Source organism: Humulus lupulus, chromosome 9 (assembly GCF_963169125.1).
Source record: "Humulus lupulus chromosome 9, drHumLupu1.1, whole genome shotgun sequence".
Lineage (NCBI taxonomy): Eukaryota > Viridiplantae > Streptophyta > Magnoliopsida > Rosales > Cannabaceae > Humulus > Humulus lupulus.
This window is the reverse complement of record NC_084801.1, coordinates 124021375-124045988: the sequence shown is the minus strand read 5'-3', so window position 1 is coordinate 124045988 and position 24614 is coordinate 124021375. Positions and strand designations below refer to the sequence as shown.

The window sequence follows — 24614 nt, the reverse complement described above, 5'->3', positions numbered from 1 at the left end:
GTTCTTCTGAAGGATTGAAGCTAGGATTACTTAAGGATCAATTCAGAGGTCCGAATCGCTACTAATGTAAGGTTTATAACATTTTTTTTCTGTGGATCTTCTGGTTAGCTTAGGCTTTGACTGGGTTTTGATTGCTAGCTTAAGTTGTAGAGTTAGGGTGAGATTTGTGGTTGGTTTTTGAGGTAATTGAGATGCCCATGCTGTGTGAATGTGAGTTCTAGACTCAATTTTCAAGTTTACTCATGTTTAAATTGAATTCTGGTGAGTTTAGCTCGAAGAAAACGCAGGAAAAGTGTTGGGGATACTAAGTTCGCGAGGTCGCACTGCGACATTGTTCTTGGAGCGCCGCAGCCAGCATGAACTCAGAGGCCTAGGGGTTTCGCTGAACCGCCTTAGCACCGTAGCGCATGTCCAAGAAAATGCCTTAGGATGCTCTCTGACTTGTAGAGAGTCGCGACGCCTCTGAGGAGCGTCACGGCTCAAATAGAGAATGTTTGCCAATTAGGGTTTCTAAGCTCGGGAACTCAAACCTAAGGGCTCAGAAGAGATTCTACTACCGGGTTTAGTAGAATTCGAGGTCCAATAGGCTAGTATGTTATTATGAAGCTTTTAATTGGTTTAGGTCTTGATGATTACTGTTATTGCGTTGTGACTAGGTTATACTGCTAAGGCTCGGGAATAGGGATCATGCTCGGTATCGCCTTATACTTTCAGCTCGGGACTCGAGGTAAGAAAATCGTTTCTTGCATCCAGTGTAGGGCGTGCGCTCCAATTGTAGGGCACAGGAGGGAGTGTGCCATGATACCGTTATCATTGAATGTCTACTATGTTTGAATTTATGCTGTCATATATGTTGGTACTGATTGCTTTGTCGGAAGACCGTTGACGGCATTACATGTGTATTGTATGTCGTAGTGGTGAGGCCAGAACACGGATGTGATATCCGCCATAGTTGCGAGGCCATCATAAGCATGTGACATTCATCCACTCGGCATGAGTCGTATATTTTTTGGAAACTATATTGTTGGAAAATATATGTGAGTAGGATGTGGTTATAGAGTATGTAATATATGATAATGTTATCTAATTATGTGTATGATTGTTGGGTTTTCTTGTTGGGCCTCAGCTCACGGGTGCTTCGTGGTGCAGTTAGCGGAAAAGGAAAGTTAGACCAGCCATGAGTTGGAGAGCTATGGGGGCAGGATGTACATACTTAGCCTGCTCTATCGCCACGGTCGAGATATTTTGGGTAATAGGAGTCTTTGTTGAAATTTTGCCGCTTAGGTTGACTAAGTATGTATTTATTTTTTGAAGAACTTGTATTTATTTGAAACTTTTTGGATCCTTTTTAATGAAAAGTCACACTTTTGACCAAAACTTTTGACACTTAAACCTTCGTTTAACCCTAATTACACTTTTAAGCCCAAACGACTTGCTTAACGAGTTAAGCACTACTTTTTACACACGGTGTAACGGGTCTGACTATTCAGGGCATTACAACTTGGTATTAGAGCTTCCAAGGTTTATTAGTTCCTGAAGATTGGCTGGGCATGTACACTCACTGCTAAAGATAAGCTCGACTTAGGGTTTGGTAACCAATGATATGATTATGTGCTTAACAGTTTAAATGAAATATATATGCCTTATCTGCGTGCTTGATTAAGGAGCATGAGCTATACTGATAGGGCCTGGCCCTTGATTGCTAAGTGAATATGAGAATGTATGTTTGTTATACTATTGATGCATGTGGAATGTCAAGTAGCATAATGTTTATTAATGTTGTTTAGTTGCTCGATTATAAACCATGGAGCAGTTGTGGAATTCGTTATCATTGCCTGATGAGTCGAGTCATGTATTGTAGTTATGCTTGGAGAGTTATGCCGCCAAGGCAATTAGTTCGACTAGCTCGCACTAAGATCGAGGCTAGAGATGATAACCAGGGTCAGAACCCTCCGCTAGTCCCTGAGAACTGACAGCAGATGCTTGCTAAAGTGTAAGCCAGAATGTAGACACAGGAAGAAGAAATTTTCCAGTTAAGACAACAACAGGTTCCAGAAGGGAACACTGCGCTAATAGTACCACTCGCTGCCCTAGTACAAGCTGTACAACAACAGCCTGAAGTATTGAACAGATGGGAACCCTTATATGAGCAGTTCAGGAAGCAACACCCTTATAATTTTGAGGGAGGGTCAAACCCACTGCGAGCAGAGCAGTGGATGAGTATGACAACCTCCATTCTAGACTTTATGAGGGTTGTAGGTAATGATAGGGTGGCCTGCGACACTTACATGTTCCAGGAAGATGACCGCATCTGGTGGGAGGTTGTATCTCAGACCTAGAATGTTGTTGCTTTGAGTTGGGATGAGTTCCAAAAAAAATTCAATGAGAAATACCACAACGGCGCAATTCGAGCTGTGAAGGTAGATGAGTTTACCAAACTGGTTCAAGGCAACATGACTGTGATTGAGTATGCCCTGAATTTTGACAGGTTGACCAAGTTTGCTTCTAAATTGGTGCCAACCGATGCTGCCAGGAGAGACAGGTTTGTTCGGAGATTAAACCCCATGGTGGCATGGGATGTTAGGATCACGTCAGTGCTTGGGGTTACCACATATTCTCAGGTAGTTGAGAAAGGCCTTCCTATTGAGGGTGCAAAGGATATAATTTGCGTGAGAGTTCTGCGATGCTTGATGCTATGAGGACGGTACCTCCATTTACTGGGTCTGGTAGGGGCGGAGGCCCCAGTGACCAGAAGAGGAAGACCTCTGATAGTTCTATTACTCCGTGTCTCGATAGGAGGGGGCAAGGTACCAGAGTAGCCATCGAGGCTACAATGAGGCCTGGAGCAGTTATCTATTGCTAGAGATGCCATGTGGGAGAATGTCGTGCTAAGGCATGCTTCCTTTGTAGGTTAGTGGGACATTTGTTTGGTGTTACACATCGATTCTAGTGCTACACATTTACTTGTCTCTAATAGAGTGGTTGATAGACTCTGTAGGCCTTCTGATTTCTTTACTGCGGGGTTTGGGAATATATTTCCTACAGGGGAAGTGGTAGTTTCTAGGAGATGGGTTAGGTCATTTCCAGTGATGGTGGACAAAAGGGAACTATAAATGGACTTGATTTAGTTGGGTATAGATGATTTTGACATGATTTTGGGGATGTATTGGCTAGTCAAGTATTGGGCGCCTATAGACTTCAAGAAGAAGATGGTGACATTTGAGCCTAAGGGTGAGGATCCCTTCATTTTTGTTGGTACTATGCATGGACCCCGCATTCCTATGATATCAGCATTGAGGGCTAGAGACCTATTACAAGGAGGTTGTGTATGATTCCTAGCCAGTGTGGTGGATACCACTAGAGTCATGCCAGTGGGACCAGAGGAGACCAGATTGGGATGTGAGTTATTAGATGTGTTCCATGAGGACTTACTAGGACTGCCACCACACTAGGAGATTGAATTTGTCATTGAGTTAGCACCAGGTACAGAACTGGTGTCGAGGGCACCATACAGAATGATTCTGACAGAGCTAAAGGAATTGAAGGTACAATTATAGGAGTTATTGGACCTGGGATTTATCAGACCTAACTACTCACCGTGGGGTGCTCCGATTTTTGTTTGTGAATAAGAAGGATAGGACCCTAAGGATGTGTATAGACTATAGGGAGTTGAACAAGCTTACTATCAAGAACAAGTGCCCACTACCAAGGATAGATGACCTGTTTGATCAGTTGCAGAGTAAGACATTATTATCAAAGAATGATCTTCGATTTGGTTATCACCAGCTGAGGATCAAGGATAAGGTTATTTCGAAGATGACATTTCGCATGAGGTACGAGCATTAAGAGTTTTTAGTCATGTATTTTGGGTTGACTAATGTCCCAGCAACATTATGGATCTGATGAACAGGGTCTTCAAGGATTATTTGGATCAGTTCATGATTGTCTTCATCGATGACATCGTGGTTTACTCTCGTTCAGAGGCAGAGCATGAGCATCATCTATGGTTAGTTTTGTAGAGATTGAGGGAGCACTGGTTGTATGCTAAGTTTAAGAAGTGCGAGTTTCGGTTATCGCAACTGACAATCCTTGGTCACATTGCTAGTGGAGATTGAATCAAGGTAGATCCGGCCAAGGTAGAAGCAGTTAGAGTTTGGTCGATGTAAAGGAATGCCTCATAAGTTAGGAGTTTCCTTAGGTTGGTAGGATATTATAGACTATTTGTGGAAGGATTCTCAAAGATTGCCACACCATTGACGAAGTTGATGACAAAGAATCTGAAGTTCTTGTGGTTAGACAGATGTGAGAGTATTTTCCAGGAGCTGAAGCGACGGTTGATCACTGCTCCAGTGTTGAGTCTTCCTTCATATGGGGATAAGTTTGTGGTGTATTGCGACGCATCGAGACTGGGGTTAGGATGTGTGTTGATGTAATGTGGGAAGGTCATTACTATGGACTTTGTAGGAGGTTTGCCTAGGACAGTGGGGCAACATGACTCGGTATGGGTGATAGTGGACAAACTATACTATGGATCAGTATGCAAATCTGTATATGAGGGAGATTGTAAGTCTCCATGGGGTTCTGAAATCTATAGTGTCGGACCGGGATCCCATTTTTACCTCCAAGTTTTGGGATAGCTTGCAGAAGGCTATGGGGACTCAGTTGAAGTTTAGCACAACATATCATCCTCAGATAGACGGGCAGTCTGAGAGGACGATTCAGAAATTGGAGGACATGCTTAGAGCATGTGTGCTAGACTTTGAGGGGTCTTGGAGTAAGTATCTCCCGTTGATTGATTTTTCATACAATAACAACTATCAACCAACGATTAGAGTAGCTCAATACGAGATGTTGTATGGAAGGAAGTGTAGGCCACCCATTCATTGGGATAAGATGGGAAAAAGGAAATATTTGGGTCCAAAGATGGTTTAGAGGACTAGTGAGGCTATTGAGAGGATCCAAGCTTGAATGCTCGCCTCACAGAGTAGACAGAAAAGCTATGTTGACCCTAAGTGTAGGGACATGGAGTTCCAGGTAGGGGACCACGTATTTATGCGAGTTTCACCACTTCAGGGAGTAAAGAGATTTGGAAAGAAGGGCAAGCTGAGCCCTAGATCGTAAGACATTTCAAGATCTGAGAAAGGATCGAGCAGGTATCCTATAGATTGGTGCAATCCCCATCATTATCAAGAGTTCATGATGTGTTTCACATCTCAATGCTTTGAAAGCATGTGTCAGATACGACCCATGTATTGGAATATGAGGATCTGGAACTATAGATAGATTTGTCTTATGAGGAGCGATCAGTTCAGATCCTAGACAGGTAGGACAAGGTGTAGAGGAACAAGACGATTCCTCTAGTTAAAGTCTTATGGAGGAATAGCAAGGTTGAGGAAGCGACCTGGGAGTTGGAATCAGTTATGTAGAATCAGTATTTCGAGTTATTCATGTAAATTTCAAGGATGAAATTTTCAGTAGGAGGAGATAGTTGTACCGTCCTTGATTTGCTCAAAAGGTTTAGTGCCTTGATTATTGTGCTGGGAATGAATAATTGGATATATATGTGGAATTAATTGAGCATGTTTGTGATTATGTGGCATATGTGAATTATATGGTTATATGAATATACCTGCATGTTTATGTGTATTAAATATGCATGTGGGCCTGTTCTTGTTAATAAGGGCATATTTGTAATTTTGACCTGTTGAAGGTATAAATGTGATTATGTGTGTTATATGATTGAAACCACATTGTTATGTGGATATATTTGCGATATTCGGCTCGAGGCGATCCTAGTGAGCGGATTAGCCGAATAGTCACAACGGGGTTAAATATCAGGCTCGGGGTGAGGCTAGGGGTATTTTGGGAAATTAGTGCGTATTCGGGATTTACGGGGTAATGGGAAGTTATTTGGTGATAAATTGGGTATGTCGGGATTAATTGAAAATTTATAGGATTACTTGAGGATTAGCGAGAAATGTGGAAAATGACAGGATTGCCTTTAGGGGCATTAAAGAGCATGTTTTTGATCTAGGGGCACTTTGGTCCTTTTGATGCCAAGAGATAACTTGGGAAGCTTTGAGAAACAATTAGGAAACACTTAGATCACTCTCAGTTACTCTCTCTCTCTCTCTCTCTCACTCTCTCATAGTTTTGGTTGGAGTTTTGGAAACTTGAGGGAAAGGTTGAGTTTTTCTGAAAGATTGAAGGTAGGATTACTTAAGGATTAGTTTTGAGGTCGGAATCAATACTAAGGTAAGTTTTATAACCTATTTTTTGTTGATTTTCTGGTAAGCTTAGGCTTTGACTGGGTTTTGTTTGCTAGCTTAAGTTGTAGAGTTATGGTAAGATTTGTGGTTGGTTTATGGGGTAATTGAGATGCCCATGCTGTGTTAATGTGAGTTCTAGACTCAATTTTTTGGTTTAGTCATGTTTAAATTTAATTCTGGCAAGTTTAGCTTGGGGAAAACACATGAAAAGTGTTGGGGATTCTGAGTTCGCGAGGTCGCATCGCGGCGCTGTTCTTGGAGCGCCGCGACCCGCATGAACTCAGAGGTCTAGGGGGTTCGCTGAACCGCCTTAGCATCGTGGCACTGGGTAGTTTGCACCGCAGCGTGCATCCAAGGAAATGCCTTAGGATTTTTTCTCACTTGTATAGGGTCACAGCGCCTCTGAGGAGCGCCGCAGCTGACATAGAGAATGTTGCCCAATTAGGGGTTTTAAGCTCACAAACTCAAACCTAAGGGCTCTGAAGGGATTCTACAACCCTGTTTAGTAGAATTCATGGTCTCGGAGGCTAGTATGTTATTTCGAAGCTTTTAATTGGTTTAGGTCTTGATGATTACTGTTATTACGTTGTGACTAAGTTATACTGTTAGGGCTCTGGAATAGGGATCGTGCTTAGGATTGCCTTATACTTTCAGCTCAAGAGTCGAGGAAAGAAAATTGTTTCTTGCACCCAGTGTAGCGCATGCGCTCTAATTGTAGGGCACGGGAGGGAGTGTGCCATGATATCATTATAGTTGAATGCTTCGTGGTGTAGGTAAGGGCAAAGGAAAGATGGACTAGCAATGAGTTGGAGAGCTATGGGGGCAGTGTGTACATACTTAGCCTGCTCGGCCGTCACAATCGGGATATTTTGGGGAACAAGAGTCCTAGTTGAAATTTTTCCACTTAGGTCGGCTAAGTTTGTATCTATTTTTTTGATGAACTTGTACTTATTTGAAACTTTTGGGACCCCTTGTAATTACTTAACCTTTTTAATGAAAAGTCCAACTTTTTAATGGAAGGATATAGGTACTGAATTTTCAGAAGCGATCTTGTTATTTTTTGCGAATGGAAAGATTCCTACTGAGTTAAACAAAACAATACTCACTCTAATACCTAAGGTAGATTCTCCCACTGTGGCTTCTGATTTTAGACCTGTTGTCTGCTGTAATACTCTGTATAAATGCATCTCTAAGATGATTTTCTTTCGTTTGGCTGAGATTCTTCCTAAGATTATATACCAAAATCAGGGTGCCTTTGTAAAAAATCGACAACTGGCTCACAATATTCTGCTTCTTAAGGATTTGTTTCATGGTTATTCTAGAAATAATATATCTCCCTATTGCCTGATAAAGATCGATCTTAGTAAGGCTTACGATTCTGTTGATTGGGCGTTTTTGGAAGAGATTATGACTGCTTTTTGCTTCCCTAGAAAATTTATTAATTGGATAATGGTGTGTTTGTCGGAATCTTCTTATTCTCTGCTCATGAATGGGAGATTAGAGGGTAGTTTTGAGGGGAGGAAAGGTTTAAGACAGGGCGATCCTATTTCTCCTATTCTCTTTGTGCTGGTAATGGAGTATCTCACTAGACTCCTTAAGCAAGTTGCCAATCATAGAGAGTTTAGGTTTCACCCAATGTGCAAACATTTACATTTAGTGAACCTTTGCTTTGCGGATGATATGATCTTGTTATGTAAGGGCAACTTTAGATCAGTTCAGTTGATGTTTGAGGATTTTCTGAGTTTCTGTAATAGTTCTGGGCTTGCTGCTAACTTGAATAAGTCTCAAGTTTACTTTGGGGGAGTGGCAGCTGAGGTGAAGCAGAGTATTCTGAAGTTTGTTGCACTTGGTGAGGGTAATTTCCCTTTGAAGTACCTGGGGATCTCTTTGAGACCTACGAAGTGGCAAGCTGCTGATTGTGGGGAGATTATTAAGAAAATTCAGGCTAAACTTCACATGTGGGCGAGTAGACATCTATCATTTGCGGGGAGAACTCAGCTGATATTTTTGGTTTTGCTTAGCATCCGTAATTATTGGATGCATATCTTCTTGCTGCCTGTTAGTGTTATTAATGAAATTGACAGATTGTGTAGAAATTTTCTCTAGGGCTCTTCTAATAATGGAAGCAAACTTCATTGTACATCTTGGGCTCAAGTTTGTCTCCCTAAAACTCTTGGAGGTCTGGGTTTTATGAAAGGTTCTGTTTGGAACAAAGTTCTCATGGCTAAGTTCATTTGGGCTTTGTTCACTAAACAAGATGTGTTATGGGTGAAGTGGATAGATGGAATTTATCTTAAGGGACAAACTTTTTGGTCTTACCATCTTAAAGCTGACGTGAGTTGGTATTGGCGTAAACTCTGTTACCTAAGGGAAACTTTCTCTGATAATATTTTGGCTAATGCAACTGTGAATGGTAAACTTCGGCTGAAGGTATTGTTAAGCAGCATTCTTCAAAGACAACCTATTGAGTTTGCTAAGACTGTTTGGTGTTGTCTTACTGTCCCTAAGCATAGATTTATCCTGTGGCAATCAGTTTTGGGTCATCTTCTGACTAGGGACAATTTAGTGAGGTGTCACGTGTCTATTGTTTCTGTGTTGTGCTCGGTCTGTGAGCAGGTGGAGGAATCGCATCAGCACCTTTTCTTTGATTGCTGGTTTTCTCAGCAAGTCTGGACTCTGCTCAAAGGGTGGCTGGGATCTGGTATTTGGCCTCTTCAGTTTGTTGGCTGGAAAGAGTGGTTAGATAGGAAGCCTAAGAGTTTTATGCATAGCATCTCTATAGCTGTTTTGGCTGCTGCGGTTTATGGTGTGTGGTTTAATAGGAACTCTGGCATATTTTCTGTTTGTTCCTATACTCCTTTGTATACAGTGAGGTTGATTAAGCAGGCTGTGAAGTTTAGATTGTATGGTAGGCTGAGTCAAAAAGTTCTAAGGCAGAATTGTTCTTTAGCTGCTCTTATTAAATGTTTGTAATATGTTAGCCTTTTGAGTTGGTTTTGAACTAGTTGTATTTGTTTGTTTTGGTGCAATACAATCCTTTTTTCATCAAAAAAAAAAAAAAAAAGTCCAACTTTTGACCAAAACTTTTGATACTTAAATTGTCGTTTAACCCTAATTACACTTTTAAGTCCAAATGACTCACTTAATGAGTTAAGCACTATTTTTAACACACAGTGTGTTGACGGTATGAACTCGTCAACGGAATATGGATGTAAAACTCAAAAACATAAATCTGTATCTAATGAACACAAATGAACTTATAGAAATTTAAAGGAAAATTAAAAAATAGAAAGAAAAATCGTATATTGCTCTTAGATTAATCTGATCTTACAAGAATTTTTCCCAAACCCTTTCAATGATGAAGTGAGGTTCCCTTTATAGTGGGCTCTAATGGCCCCCAATACATTGTGGTCCTAGGGGACCAGATTGTTCACAAGTACATTGTAAGGGGGTGGTATCAGACGTAGTGGCACAGCTTGTTGTGGAGCAGAAGGTTGTGGTGTCGGCTTCAGTACATGGTCATAATATGTGGGAGCGCCTCCACTTTAGTACCTGAATGTGCCTCCACTACTTATTTAGTACGAGTGTCAGAGATTGGCTGGTAAGGACCACACCAGGTACCTCACTCGCACAACCACCACTTGTCTGGCACGGACACCATACCCGTCCTTTGTCTTGTTTTGGTTGATACATACGTTCCATACCCTTACGTGCTCCACGCGCCCCATAGAAGTTTTCACCTTTTCAAGATGTGCCTATACCTTAAGCCACTCTGTATTCTTCTAAGCATCGGACTACTTGTGGCCTTCGTGGATATACATCTACGAATCGTTGGTCAAGCGTGCGCCGTGAAGACCCAGGCAGCTGGAGCTTCTGTGCGAGGTGCGAGGCGGGGTGGCTTTTCGAAAGCACACGAAGAGACGGTTCTGCGGAGGCACTGACACTATGGTCACACGGAGGCATGAGGCGAGACGGTCTCGCGTAGGCGCGAGGCGTGGGGGCGAGAGGGTCTCACGTGGGCGTGAGGCGCGGGGGTGCGAGATGGTCTCGCGTGGGCAAGAGGTGCGGGGGCGAGAGTGTCTCGCGTGGGCGTGAGGCGTGGGGGTGAGGTACGGGGGCGAGATGGTCTCGCATGGGCACGAGGCGCGGGGGTAAGATGGTCTCGCGTGGGCACGAGGCGTGGGGGCAAGACAGTCTCACGTGGGCATGAGGGTGAGATGGTCTTGCATGGGCGCGAGGCAAGGGGGCGAGATTGTCTCGCGTGGGCGCAAGGCGAGGGGGCAAGATAGTCTTGCGTGGGCGCAAGGCGCAGGGGCGAGAAGGTCTCGCGTGGGAGCGAGGCGCGGGGGCCTCGTGGAGACGTGGGCGTGAGGTGCGAGGGTGAGATGGTCTCGCATTGGCGCGAGGCAAGGGGGCGAGATTGTCTAGCGTGGGCGCAAGGCGAGGGGGCAAGATGGTCTTGCGTGGGCGTGAGGCGCGGGGGCGAGAAGGTCTCGCGTGGGAGCGAGGCGTGGGGGCCTCGTAGAGACGTGGGCGTGAGGCGCGAGCGTGAGATGGTCTTGCATGGGTGCGAGGCGCGGGGGCGAGATTGTCTCGCGTGGGCGCAAGGCGAGGGGGCAAGATGGTCTTGCGTGGGCGCGAGGCGCGGGGGCGAGAAGGTCTCGCGTGGGGGCGAGAAAGTCTCGCGTAGGCATGAGGCACGGCGCGGCTGGGTGCACATGCGCGAGATGGAATGTCTCGCGAGGTAGGGGCCTCGCGTGGCACACCTCCTGGGCACGCGAGGCACTAGGTTGAGATGTCGTGTAGGTAACGAGGATTCGTTTGGCAAGGCTTCCTAATACACGTCTAGAGATGTAGGCCCAGGTATATACTTAGGTTACGAGACCTTAGCACGAGATTTGGATCTTTAACTAGTATGGAATTTTGACAATCCACACATGCCCCCCAGTCTGGGAGAGGACTTTTAGGTGCTCTGGTAGACTCTTCTCTATGATATCTTCGAAGCATAGGTGGTGCTTCTGGGTTTCCTGGCTTTGATTGTATATAAAAACACGTTTTGGAGGTGGCGATGCTCATGATTCCTTAAGACTGAATGTAAGCCTATCATTGTGCTTTGCGGATCCCAAGGTGAGTGCCAAGGCCTCTCTTTGACCATTGATTAGGCATCGGATTTGATGGGTAGATGAGCCTATGGTTCCTATAAATAGGCCTTCATATCTAGGCTATTATTTACACTTTATCTCCTTAGCTTAGTGGTTTTGGAGTCTTTACTTCTTTCAAGAGGTAAGGGGTTCGATCGCCCACAACCTCACTTTGGTCGTCCTTTCCTTTTATTATTTGAGTTTATTTATTTTGTGCCAATATCCACACAGGTCCTTGGGGACTAAAACTCCTCTCTCCTCCATTTTTGCTGGCGCAAATCTTCGACCCTTCGCATTTGTTCGATCACGGTGGTGCTTTAGACCCTTGTCCTCTTTTTGACCGTGCTGGTACTTTTGACCTTCGACTTCCCTTCAACCGTGACAACGCCCTATTTTTCATACATAAGGTATACTTTCTTTCTGTCTTATTTCATTGGGTCCAAATTAGCACTATTCGGGATGGGTTTCCTGGGTCGGAGCTCGTTGTGAGTTGATCCATTTAAATGCCCCTGTTTGTATCCTGTAGTTTGTCATTTAGAGTGTTCGTGTCTAGAGGTTTTGAGCCCATTCCTTTTTGTTTTGTAGCAACCCCCCCCCCCCCCCCCCATTTACACGTGCACCCTTATTACCTACAAGATGAGGTTCCATGGCATGTGAGGGGATCGTCTGGTGCTCCTCCGGGGGTTGAGTTTGTAGACTTATCTTCAGACTCGAAATTCCCCAAAAACGACCCTCACCAAGACTATGACACTTTGAGGCAGGCCCGTATACGTCACCTTTAGCATATGGCTGAACTTAGGCGTAAAATCTGGGTAGTGGAGAGCGAAGTAGACTCAGTTTTGAGGGGCGATGGAGTTTCTTTCCCCTTTGACCTTAGGGACCACATAGCAAACCTTGGGTGACCCTTTTGGATCTACAGATGGAGTTGGAGTTCATGGAGCGAAATCTCCAGCCTGAACCTCCTACCCCGTTCTCCCCTTATGGTTGTCATGGGGTCATCCTGGGTTCCCCTCAACCCATATTTTTTATTCACCCTTACTTAGCGCTTCCACCCTCAGCGCCTCGGTGGAAGACCCTTACTAGGAAGAAAAAATGGAGGGTAAAGTGTCCTGTTTCTACCTCACCTTTTTCCTTTGGTTTTGCAGATATGGCAAAGTGAATGCAGCAGCAAGTGGCTTCCGAGGCGCAAGATTCTGGTCCTTTATTGGTGTCTTCTATTGTGTCTAATGTGTCAGAGAATTGGTTGTTGGAGCTATCCATGAAATATCGCATTGGCAAGGAATACAAGTTGTGTGTTCCTTCCAATACCTGTCGGGCCGATAATCCCCCCTAGGGGTTCATGGCCATGAGTGAGCATATCTTGAAAGCAGGTGGGACCATTCCTTTGCACCTGTTTTACGTCATGATGCTTAATCACTTCGACCTTGCTCCGCTCCAGCTGGCGCCTAATAGCTGGCTGACCTTAAGTTGCCTATACATGGCGTTTACTGAGCTCAACCAACACGCTCCTACGGCTCGAGAGGTACATTTTATGTATAACCTCATGCCAACCCCTAAAACCAAATGCTTCTATTTCTTACAGAAGGAAAATTCCCAGGTTTCCCTTATAGAGGGTTTTGTATCAAACTTGGGGTCTTGGAAGCAGGACTTTTTCTTCGTAAAAGGTCGCCTTTTCGCACGTGAATGCTTTCGCTCTTCCCCAAGTAAATACTTCAAGCTTGTCTTCCTTTTACTTTGAATTGGTTATTTTGGAGCTTATGCTTATATTGGTAATTATGTTGATTATGCAGAGGAGTTTGGTGACCTTGACATTCCCCGGTCGACGTTAGTGCCAGTGGACAAACTCCTCGATGCCGACCCCACCAAGAAAATGGCTGCCCGCCTCTTCACCGTGGAAAACCTGAACCGCCACAACTTATCCGCGGTATCAGATCCTGATGCATTGTGGCACGTTTTCGAGTGAAGGAAGAAGGCGCCTTTAGCCGAGCATCACTCTGACGGGGGCGACGCTGAGTGGGTGCTCGAGGAGGTTTCCCCAAAACCCAGGGGACCATGTCGATCATCTCTGTCTCCTAGGACCATGTCCGCAGGCCATGCCGGGGTGCTTCGTGTGTCTATTTTATGAGGAATACGATACTTTTCCTCATGCTCCCCTCAATCCTGGTCCGTCGGGGGCTCATTTTCCTTGTGTTCCTGCGCCCCCTCCTCCTTCGGTGAGTGGGTCATCTGTCCCTACCCAGCCAGGCGCTCCTGACTCGGAAGGGGCACCTTGGGTAGGTCGTATGGAGACCTCTTATGGGCAACAGTATACCTGGGACCCCGAGGGTCTTCCTGAGACTGATTGGAGAAGTCTCATGAGTTTTTCCATGTTGGAGCTTGGGGAGACTCTTGTGCGCTCCACAACTTGGGTGAGTTCATGCATCTTACATTGGGCTTACTCTTTTTTTGTTTTGTTTTGGAGTCTTTGTTTTCTCATCATCATTATTATTATTTTTCTTGTGCAGGCTTGTCTGGTGGCCCAACGCTTCACCAACTCGGCGCAGGACCTCTCTTCGTTGAATGTAGAAAGGGATCGTCTAATGGTCAAGGATAAGGAGCTCGAGAGGGAATTCACTGATACCAAGCTTAAGCTTGAGAAGGCCTTGGCGAAGGCCTCTTCATCATCAAAAAAGAAGAAGAGGGAGAATGCCAAGGCCGTGATGCTGCAGGAGAAGGTTGCTCGCCTAGAGGCCGATCTTGGGGGAGTAGAAGCTAAGGTGTCAATGTTGCCGGAGAGGGTCACTCTCCTAGAGGCAAATTTGGCGGAAATCGAGTACAAATACATAGAGCGTGCCCTCTATGGAATGTGGAGGAAAAGTCCTAACTTCAATTTCTCCTCCTTAGGTGAACATGCCATTGCCAAGGTGGCAGAGTGGAATGCTGCGATATTATCATTTAATTCGATTTGGCTGTATGCTCACTTGAGCCTATCATTCAATTTTTTTTTTATTTTGTTGGAACTTTTATAAGTCCTGCTACATTATCGTGACTCCTTTTTTCTGTATATATATATATGCGATTATTTGCTTTTGTTCCTCTATGTTTGAGCTCCTTTTGAGCCCGCAAAAGGGGGTTCGATAGGTCTCTCTTTGGTGCACCTTGATTGTATCTATAAGGATATGTTGACCCTTTGAGTTCTAGTCATCCTTTTATATACTTTTGCGCGCGCTTATTTTTTCTTGCGAGAAGCGTCCTTCTCGTCATTATGCATAGTACTATTTTTGCAAGGGTCACTTTCACGACCCTTTTTTGGCTAGGTGGCTTGGTGGCTGTTCTAGACTTATTCGTGGATGCTCTTCTTGAGGTCTTTCCTCCCAAGGAGGTATCAATCTTTATTGGGAGACTTTTCTTGTAGGACCTTTTGACCTCCTTGATGTTCATAAGGGTAGCTAATCCTCGTGAACTCAAGTGATGCCTTACAAGGTCTTCTTCTTCATTTACAAGGGGTTTATATATATATATATATAAAAGGGTCTCGTTTAGGATCCTTTTTTAGCTGTATACTCTACCCCCCAAGTGGTTGGCGAGATTTATCGCATTTTGATAATTATTGTAAATGAGAGTTAGATAGTGCGATCATTTTGCTCAAACAAGAGTTCTTACTACATATTCATTTAATGCCAAGGCATATTCATTGGAAATGAGTGAAGTACATGGTAACCTATGGTGACTTTGTTCTTACTACTTATCAAAGAGTTCAAGTTAGCCTTCTACCTCATAGCTATTTCATTAAACTTGCACGTTTAAAAAGAACAATAACACTCTTGCCTTAGACATGGAGGTCTTACTGATAATATTTTTTTAGATGCTCTACGTTCCATGCTCTAGGTACCATGGTATCATCCAAACATGCCTGCTTGTAGGTGTTAGGGGGCACCACTTGGGCAACTTGGTAGGGCCCTTCCCAGTTTGCCCCTAATACACCTGCGCTCAGGTCTTGAGTGTTGGGCAGGACTTTCCTTAACACGAGGTCTCCGACCCTGAATGCCCTCTCTCGCACCCTTAAATTATACTATCTTGCGGCTCGTTGCTGGTACGTTGCCAACTTCAGTTGTGCCCTTTCTCTCCTTCTTTGCAACAGGTCCAAATTTTCAGCTAATGCTGCGAGGTTAGCCTAGTCATCATACGCTTGTATGCGAATGGAGTTGATCTTCATTTCTATTGGAAGGACTGCCTCGCAGCCATAGGCTAAGGCCAAAGGCGTCTCTCCAGTGGTGGAACGAGGTGTGGTCCTGTAGGCCGAAAGCACATTGGCCAGTTCTTTGACCAAGGCCCCTTTCAACTTTTCCAACTTTGTTTTCAGGTTCCTTTTTAGGATCTTGTTGATGGCCTCCACTTGTCCATTGACTTATGGGTGTACTACAACGGAGAAACTCCTCTTGATTCCCTTTTCCCTGAAATATTCTTCGAATAATCCTCCTTCAAATTGCATCCCATTGTTAGAGATTATCTTGTAGGGCACTCCAAACCTGCAGACGATAAATTTATTAACGAAGGTGGTGATTTTCTTAGCCATTATGTTGACTAGAGGCTCTGCTTCCACCCATTTTTTAAAGTAATCGACTGCTACAACTGCGTATTTTGCTCCTCCTCCTCCTGTTGGCAACGTTACAATCAAGTTAATCCCCCACACAGTGAAGGGCCACGGACTGGTCATGCTCACCAGCTCATTTGGTGATTGTCTGGGGTAATTTGCATGTCTTTGGCACTTGTCATACCTTTTCGCGAAATCGCTCGCATCCTTCTCCATAGTAGGCCAATAATACCCCTGGCGTATGGCCTTTTTTGCCATGGACTGCCCCCCAGCATGATTTCCACATTCCCCTTCATGTATCCCTTGCAAAACTTTTAAAGCCTACCCCTTGTTCATACACCGTAGGAGTGGGGTGGAGAAGCCTCTCTTATATAAAACTCCATCTACCAGGGTGTATTTGGCAGCTTTGTAAGTCAGCGTATGGGCATCTTTTTTGTCCAAAGGAAATGTTCTGTCACTTAAGTACCTCAAGATGGGTGCAAACCATGACTCCCCAGGGTTATTGACCATGTGGATTTCCTCTTCTACAATGCTCGACTTGGAGAGGTATTCGAGAGGGATGGACTCAAGCGTGTCTTCGTCTCGGGTAGAGATGAGTTTTGCAAGAGCATCGACATTTGTGTTTTGCTCCCTTGGGATCTGTTCTATGGTGTATTTTTCGAACTAATCCAAATACCCTTTCACTTTGGTGAGATATGCAGCCATTTTTGGGCCTCTAGCTTGGTATTCGCCCTTCACCTGAAACACTACCAGCTGTGAGTCACTAAAGACATGCAAATGGGTTACCTTTAACTCCCTAGCTCGCCACAGGCCACCCAACAGTGCCTCATATTCTGCTTCATTGTTGGAAGCTTCAAATCTGAATCTTAAGGCACAATACATCTTGTGCCCCTCAGGTCCCGTCATTACTATGCCAGCGCCGACTCCTCCCTTGTTAGATGCCCCGTCTACATGGAGGCTCCATTCTTCAGGCTGCTTTTCCTCTTCACCCATCAGTTCATTCTCTTCTACATCTCCCTCCTCATGGGGTCAGTGTGCTAATTCAATATTAAAATCTGCAAGTACCTGCCCGTTGACTGAGGTCCTTGGGGTGTAAGTGATGTCAAACTGACTTAATTCAATCGACCACTTTAACAACCCTCCTGAAGTTTCCAGTTTGTGCAAGACTTGACGCAAAGGGGTGTTGGTGAGCACTTCAACAGCATGAGCATGAAAATAGGGCCTCAACTTTCGCGAAGCCACTATCAAGGCATACGCTAACTTTTCTATTTCTGGGTACTGGGTTTCTGCGTCTAGCAATCGCTTTCTCACATAGTACACGGGCTGTTGATCCTTCTTTTCTCCTTTGACCAGGGTGACACTTATAGGATGCTCTGATACGCACTACAAGAAAAAATGCTTTTAATAACACCAAAAATGTGTTATCAAAACATACCATAACATTTTTTGATGTGTTAAGACCGACTATGTTATCGTAGGTCAGGGTACTTTACATAACACTTTATCATTGTTATACAGATGTGTTATTATACTGTCAACGACAACACAATTTCTGTGTTATTTTAATAAATAGATAAGTGTTTAATTATGTTATTTATAGTCGATTATATAACACATTTCAATACTTATAAATTTGTGTTATACTACACTTTAGTATAACACATGTGTTATATTAGCTTAGAGAAACATAATCTTTCTTTACTTACACAAAACAAGGAAAACAAATATGAAAGTTGAAGCCAAATAAGGTAACATAAATAGATTTTTATTAATTACTCAAATGTAATTACAATATTTATTCTACTAGTCTAGGCTTAAGAAATCATATTACAACATAATTTATGCCCAATTCAGATTCCTTTATCACTAAATACAAAACAAGAAATGTATACAAAAATTAGTGAAATACATTCTTCCATTCTAAAGGCCTCAACTACAAATGTTGTCAAGAATTGTTCCAAAGAAATCATCTCAAAATACCTGCACATTGTAAAAAAAAAAGTCCTTTTATTATTAAGAACATAAGACTTAAGCTAGTTTCCACCTGTAAGCATATAAAGTTTAAATTAAATTTGTAATAACTCCAAAACTTGACGAAATAGCAGGGTATAGCAAGATGTACTACCATGCAAAACAACGACTGAAGCAACAAAACATGCAACTTAAAACAAGGCTTGTGAAATGTATCAAGATAACAAATATATCATTCTCAATAAATGTAAAGTAAGTATAGACTTGGAAATGTTTATCATATTAAATAGAAATAAAAAAGAGGAAAAATCAATAAAATGCGTGTTTCATATCTAATGGCACAGTAAATGCAAATCCAAGAAGATAAAGATGATAATGACGGTGATTTGTTCCAGGACTTCACCTTTTCTAGAGTAAAAAAGCAGAGCAGAGTAGGTAAATTTGCTTAAATCAAAGATCAATTTGTTATGTGCACTAAGCCAGATAATCACAATTGACAAAAGAAAAGACTGTATCTTAAATTCTTGACACACGAAACTTCAGCAGGAACAAAATTACCATTTACATATATTTATATATATATGGCTAGTGTCAAGTAATAAACCACACACGCACATAAGCTGGAACTTAGATTGAAGGGAAAGCATTGAATATTCACTATATTGAACTAGCAATCCAATTAAAGGCACGTGACTAACATACACTACTACAAATAAGAGCTCCACTTAGCTTGTCCTGTTTCTTTGTTAGAAATCACATCCTTCTCTTGGGTAGAATTCTTCATTTTATTATTTACTCTTTCTATTTCTATACATGGAGTTTTAGATGATCCATATGATGATGTTTTAAACAAAATCATAGACTTGGCAGATTTTTTGCGCAACTAAAAATAATCAATGAATATAAAAACATAGAACCAGTTTCCATTGCTTAGAACTAAGAAGGATAAATTTAATGTGACATGACATTTATACAATTAACCAAAGATTAATAGTGATGGCCAGTCTACACCTAGTGACCATCTAAAAGATACAAATCTGAAAACATAATACATACCATGGTTTGCAATTTCTGTATCTCAGCAGCCTGACCAATGAATCTCAATTGCAGCAGATCTTCGAAGGAAATCAATGACATCACTATTATAATCTGTCCATTTAACTTGTTAAACCTCAAATCTCTATAAAAAAAAAGTGCAACTTCATGAGTGAACATGAAAAGTTAATAGTGCAAGTAGGGTAGTTTTGAGTTTCTTAATTAACTTACAGTTTTTGTAACTGTTGGAGCTCTCCGTTATTCGATGGAATTGTACCAGTGATATTGTTGTTCCTAAGTACTCTGCAGGTTTTTTTTAATAGTTGTTAGATTATATCTCAAAGCAGAACAGCACAGAAGACAAAAGATATGTTTGAATTTGAATGATTTATTAGAAAGGGTGTAATAATGTGTTGAAACCATGTTACTTACAAGGTACTTAGAGACTTCATATCCTTGATAAATGCAAGAGAAGAACTTACATTAGATATTTCACTTAACCACCTACAGATAATTCACACTAAAGATTGTTAGCATTAAAAACGTGCATATAAATATGAAAATGATTATTAAATATAGTACTCACAAGTCTAATAGGGAAGTCAGATTCGCGATCATTGATGGTATAGATCAGTGTATGATAAAAACTTATTCAAGTATCTTATGCACACCACACCATTTGCTGAATAATTTCTTTGGAACAATCTATGCACATATGACTCCACTCTTAGCTTCTCAGTACACAAAAGGCCTGTCAAAACAAAGTGAACAATTTTTTTTATTATTTTTGAAGCAAAAAAACATACACAGAAGAAAAGGAAATTGGTAACAAAATAAGAAAGAAAGTGAAGATAAAAATCATAATGCAGCATGTGGACATGGAATTCAAACTTTCAAAATCATAATACAGTGAAAAAATGTATTGTATTTCTCCAAAAGAAGACAGTACAATGATATTCATTATATTATATGCTTTTTTTCTGTGTAATGATGAAAGCCATAAAAGCTATAAAGTATAAGGCTATATATGCACATATAACACATTTTATAATCCACAAAAATTAACAGATCTTGCATAATTTGGATAACTTATAAAGTATTCCAAGAAAATGTTACAAGACCCTCATATTAGATAATTTATAGTTTCCTGATCATTAGAGAGAAAAATACATATAGAAAAACACATAAGAAGTGATTTACCAGTGTGAACCCAAACTGTAAATAGTAATTAAACACACCTGAAGAATTTAGTAGAGCATAAAACTTGTGGAAACTGATCATTTAATGAAACTCCAGTCAGTCTTCCAAAACGGAGGCTTTCTTTGCAACTGTGCCACATCATCATCATCATCATCTGAAATCATAATTGGGAATCAAGAGCTTCTTTTAGAAATATAGAATTCTAAACAATTCCAGTCTCAGATTTTCAGTTTACATAAAGCCTGTCAAAACAAAGTGAGCAATGAATAAGAATATCAACCATAAAAAACTATATATATTGAAAATAATATGCAAAAAATTGGACTGAGTTCATATTATAATACCTCATATAGAAGAAAAATGTGCACTTGAGCTGAAGCTTTAATTGAAAAGAAAAGAAGAAGAAAAACCATCTTTAGAGATGTAAAATAATCTCAAATTACTACAGGTCCTACCATAATATTATAAGTAAATATTTTTATAAAAATTGAATAATATTCGAAGACGTAAAACAAACCTGGGATTGTGGTAAGCCAGACTTGGAACAAATATGGATTGGTTAGTTGGTGAAAGAATGGTGAAGCTGGAACATGGAAATAAGCAAGTCATAAATAGAGAGAATAAAACTAAACAAAATAAGAAGATCAAACACATACTTTAATAAAAAAAAAGTCTTAGATTTGGTAGATCAATCAATGCCCTGAATGATAAGACAATTTTTTTTTTCTCATGTACCTGTCCTTAGAGCCCTCAGAACATTGCTTGTTTCATGTTGAGAAAACTATTTTCTTCCCGCCTTTCTGAAGAACCTCCCTGCATCATAGAGATATTAAAATTGTCATAAATTGAAAGTGAAAAGCATGTTTTGGCAAAAGGTGTCAACCAAGATAGCAAAACTTACGTTAGTTATTGATGAATCATGGTTGCCCTCGGCCTGAAGTTATGCCCCCAATGCCTTCCAAGGAGGATATAACACTGCTTTGCATATTGAATATCGTCCCAATCTTATAGCTTTTCCAAGTGTGACTTCCATCTCTTGAATTGAATCCATAAACTTGTGAACTTAAAATTACTCCCTGATAGAAGCTGGTCTAGCTGTGAATATATTGTTATGCAAAAGTAAAGATATATACACATAAATTTTATCATGGAGTATTAATGATCATTCTTTCAATTTAAGTTGATTTTGGTAAGAACTTAGAACTGAAAATAGTATACTCTTTTAACGGTATAAAATCATTATGATGGCAGAGATTAAATAAACTACCAATTCATTATACATAAAATCAAAACAAAAAGTGCCACTTGACATATGATCGAGGTTCAAAACCATTGCAATATTGAGAATTTGGGAGCAAAAAGAGATCAATTCTTTGAAAATGCCCAACTCAATAGCCATTGCCTTGCCCTCTGCCATTTATAATTTTTGATGTCTCTTTTATTCCACAGCTAAACTCTCAACAAAAATTTTAAAAAATAAATGACAAACACGAGATCACTTCACATGAGTATATGTAGAAAGCATAAGCTTAGATATGACCACGAACTATGACTTTATATCATTAAACAACATGTAAACAAAACCAGAGAACTATATAAATGATATTAGAATGTCAAACTAGGAATGCATTGCAAGAGAAGGGAAGCTTATAGATTACCCCTAACAATGTGACCAAGATACGAGCTCCACTGCATCCTAATGGGTGTCCCAATGATACAGCCCCGCCATGTACGTTAAGGCTTTCCTGAGATATTTTGAAATTGGAAGAGTAAAAAAATGTAGATAAGGATAGTGACAAAATGGAGCAAAGATGAAATGAATTGTGGACAGATGAATGACTATCCAAATTGTAGAAAATGGAAGAGTGATCGCATTTAAAATAGCATACATTTCAGACTTAAGAGTAAATCAACTTGAAATAAATTATCTAGTTTTCTCCAAACTCAATGTATATGGATTACAAGTACTAAAATCTTACAGAAAACACTTTCATTTATTTCATAGTTATCAATCTGAGAAGCATCTAAACCAGCATTTGAAATAGCTTTTGGTATCACAAGGGCTGGAGCAGTTGTAAAGAATTCAGGTGCCTGCGAAGATAATCTTCTTTGAGATATGTTTCAGCAACAGTAAAATAGAACTAGGAAGCCAATTCATTGGAGTACCTGAGCTGCATGAGCATAGCCCTTAATCTTTGCAATTACTTGTAATCCAAGTTGAAGTGCCTTCTCTCCACTCACTAGGACTAATGCAGCTGCACCATCACTATTCATGATAAAAACCAAACCATATTAAGGCAAGTTAAAATCTGAAACCCTAGTCACACACACATAAAAATAAGAAAAAGGCTGCCCACAGAAAATAAACCAGTTTTTTTGTAGCATAAACTACAATAAGTGTTGCACACCAGTTGCTTAAATGTACAAGAAAGTAAATGAGTATTTAGATAGTACAAGCCTCTAAACAGAAGGCATAGGAAACAATATATCTGATTGCATTACCACACTAAGTTAATAATTTTTTTTTCAGCATTGGCGGCGGGGGGATAGAGAGAGGTGGGAACCTTATGATTGAAGCATTGCCAGCAGTAACAGAGCCCTCGTTCTGCCTGAAACTTGGTCTTAGCTTTCTTAATTTTGCAGCATCAAACTATGAAGAGAGACAAAAACAAATTAAAAGTACTGAAGCAAGTATTGAAAAATCTGACTTAAAATCTACTTTTAACTAGAAAACCTTACTATGACATAAATATTAATAATTATACAAGTTCACAAAATTTAGTATATACCATTTAGTATCAAGATAACCCACATCCATATATTTTTTTTTTTAAAAATGGACCTCAGAAAATCCTAGTACCCTAGAAGCAATCAAGCCAATAAATTGCACTGGTAGAAACTTCTAATTATGGAACAAAAATGCTTTCCAATTGAGCAAGCAAGAAACATTCACAACTAGAGAAGAAATATGGATTCTGAACTGACTCTAATTTTGATTTTTGCATTGTGAAAAAAAAATTACAACTGTAATTTATGTAATTTACTGTCAAAAGAACAAATTTTCTAAAGTAAATTCTATTTCTATTAGATGTGCATACCTTTTCTAGACCTTCATCCTTGTCAACAATTTTGGATGGCTTCCCTTGGCCCCCAGGCACTTCAACCTACAGTTACAAAATTGTGAACCAAGATGGATATTGTAATTAACTTCAACCATAAAACTAATCTTTTTATAAAGCAGTATATATATTGTAAGAAATGAGAACTTTAATATACTAATGAATGGGAATAGTTATATAAACCAATATAAAAAAAAGTAAAATCTATAAAGAGGAGAAATTTGGTGTAGGCATAGAGACGGATAAGAATTTTTCTGTATGTGTTCTCTTGTATAGATATAAAGAAGAGCTCAAGAATTATCATTAAAAGACAAATGAATTTCTTATAAATACTGTCAGCCTTGAGAAATCTACATTGGAAACAACGAATGTTTTATAAAATCTTTATACAGAAAAAACTTGCTTAGCAAAACAATACTTCCATGGAAGTGATAAAATCTGACATATACACACAAACTAATGAATAAAAATTAGAAAGCAGCTTCGGGAAAATGACCAAGTTAAACTGGAAAAATTACACCTTGGAAATACCAGAGGGCGGTTGAAGAGATTATGCATGTTAGTATAGCACTCGAAAGAAAATGAATATACTTTAAATCCTCACCAGCATCCTCTTCAAGTGGAGCTCTGTTGCTATCCTCAAATAAAGATCCCTTCCTAGCGAATTATGGTAGGTAACAAATGGTCTTGCTTCTGCTCCACCAGCTGCTCCCTAGTTGATTAAGTCAATTAAAAACCAACCTTCAAATAGAAAAAATACTAATGTATGTAAATTAAGGCACCAAAAAATTGTCATATACAAAAAAAGTAAAAACTATTCTTGGAAATGAATACAGTTAATCAAAATTTATAAAATATGAACCAAAAGAATTCCCAGCTAAGTATTTCAACAGTTCAACCTCCAGTCATCTTTACAATAAACTAGACATTATCTTTTTTAAAAATTCTAGAATAGGGTATTCTATAAGTTGTATCTTGGCCAAGAACAAAAGCTAAGCAATTGAACAAGCATCACCAGAAGTAACATTAATCTTACATAAGAACTCAGCCAAACTATAAAGTCAAATTCCATTATAGAAATGCTAAATCTTGATATGAACCATATGACCATAAAACGGTTAGAAAATCCACAAACCTATAGAACTGGAGTTTCAACTTCGAGAAATCCAAAAGATTCCACTGTCTTGCATAACTCTGATACAATCTAATCCACCAAAAAGAAAAAATAGCAAAACATCTTTAATGTATAAACAACAAGATGCCTCAACCACTCTATCTAGGGAATAATATTGAATTTATATATGTA

The 24614-nt window shown here is 40.6% G+C and overlaps 2 protein-coding genes across 2 annotated transcripts; one reads left to right on the top strand and one right to left on the bottom strand.

Moving 5' to 3' along the window:
* Nucleotides 1–2453: 2453 nt before the first annotated feature.
* LOC133800009 (uncharacterized) lies at nucleotides 2454–13373 on the top strand. Its single transcript, XM_062237992.1, has 5 exons — nucleotides 2454–2621; nucleotides 7290–8279; nucleotides 8376–9172; nucleotides 12556–12617; nucleotides 13201–13373. Exons 1-5 carry the CDS (start codon nucleotides 2454–2456, stop codon nucleotides 13371–13373), a joined length of 2190 nt encoding a protein of 729 aa, XP_062093976.1.
* Nucleotides 13374–22133: 8760 nt separating this feature from the next.
* LOC133800008 (acetyl-CoA acetyltransferase 2-like) lies at nucleotides 22134–24274 on the bottom strand. The gene is made up of 5 exons (XM_062237991.1): nucleotides 23913–24274; nucleotides 23288–23353; nucleotides 22754–22839; nucleotides 22356–22455; nucleotides 22134–22280 (listed from the first exon to the last, which is right to left on the bottom strand). Exons 1-5 carry the CDS (start codon nucleotides 23916–23918, stop codon nucleotides 22134–22136), a joined length of 405 nt encoding a protein of 134 aa, XP_062093975.1. The 5' UTR covers nucleotides 23919–24274.
* Nucleotides 24275–24614: the final 340 nt, after the last annotated feature.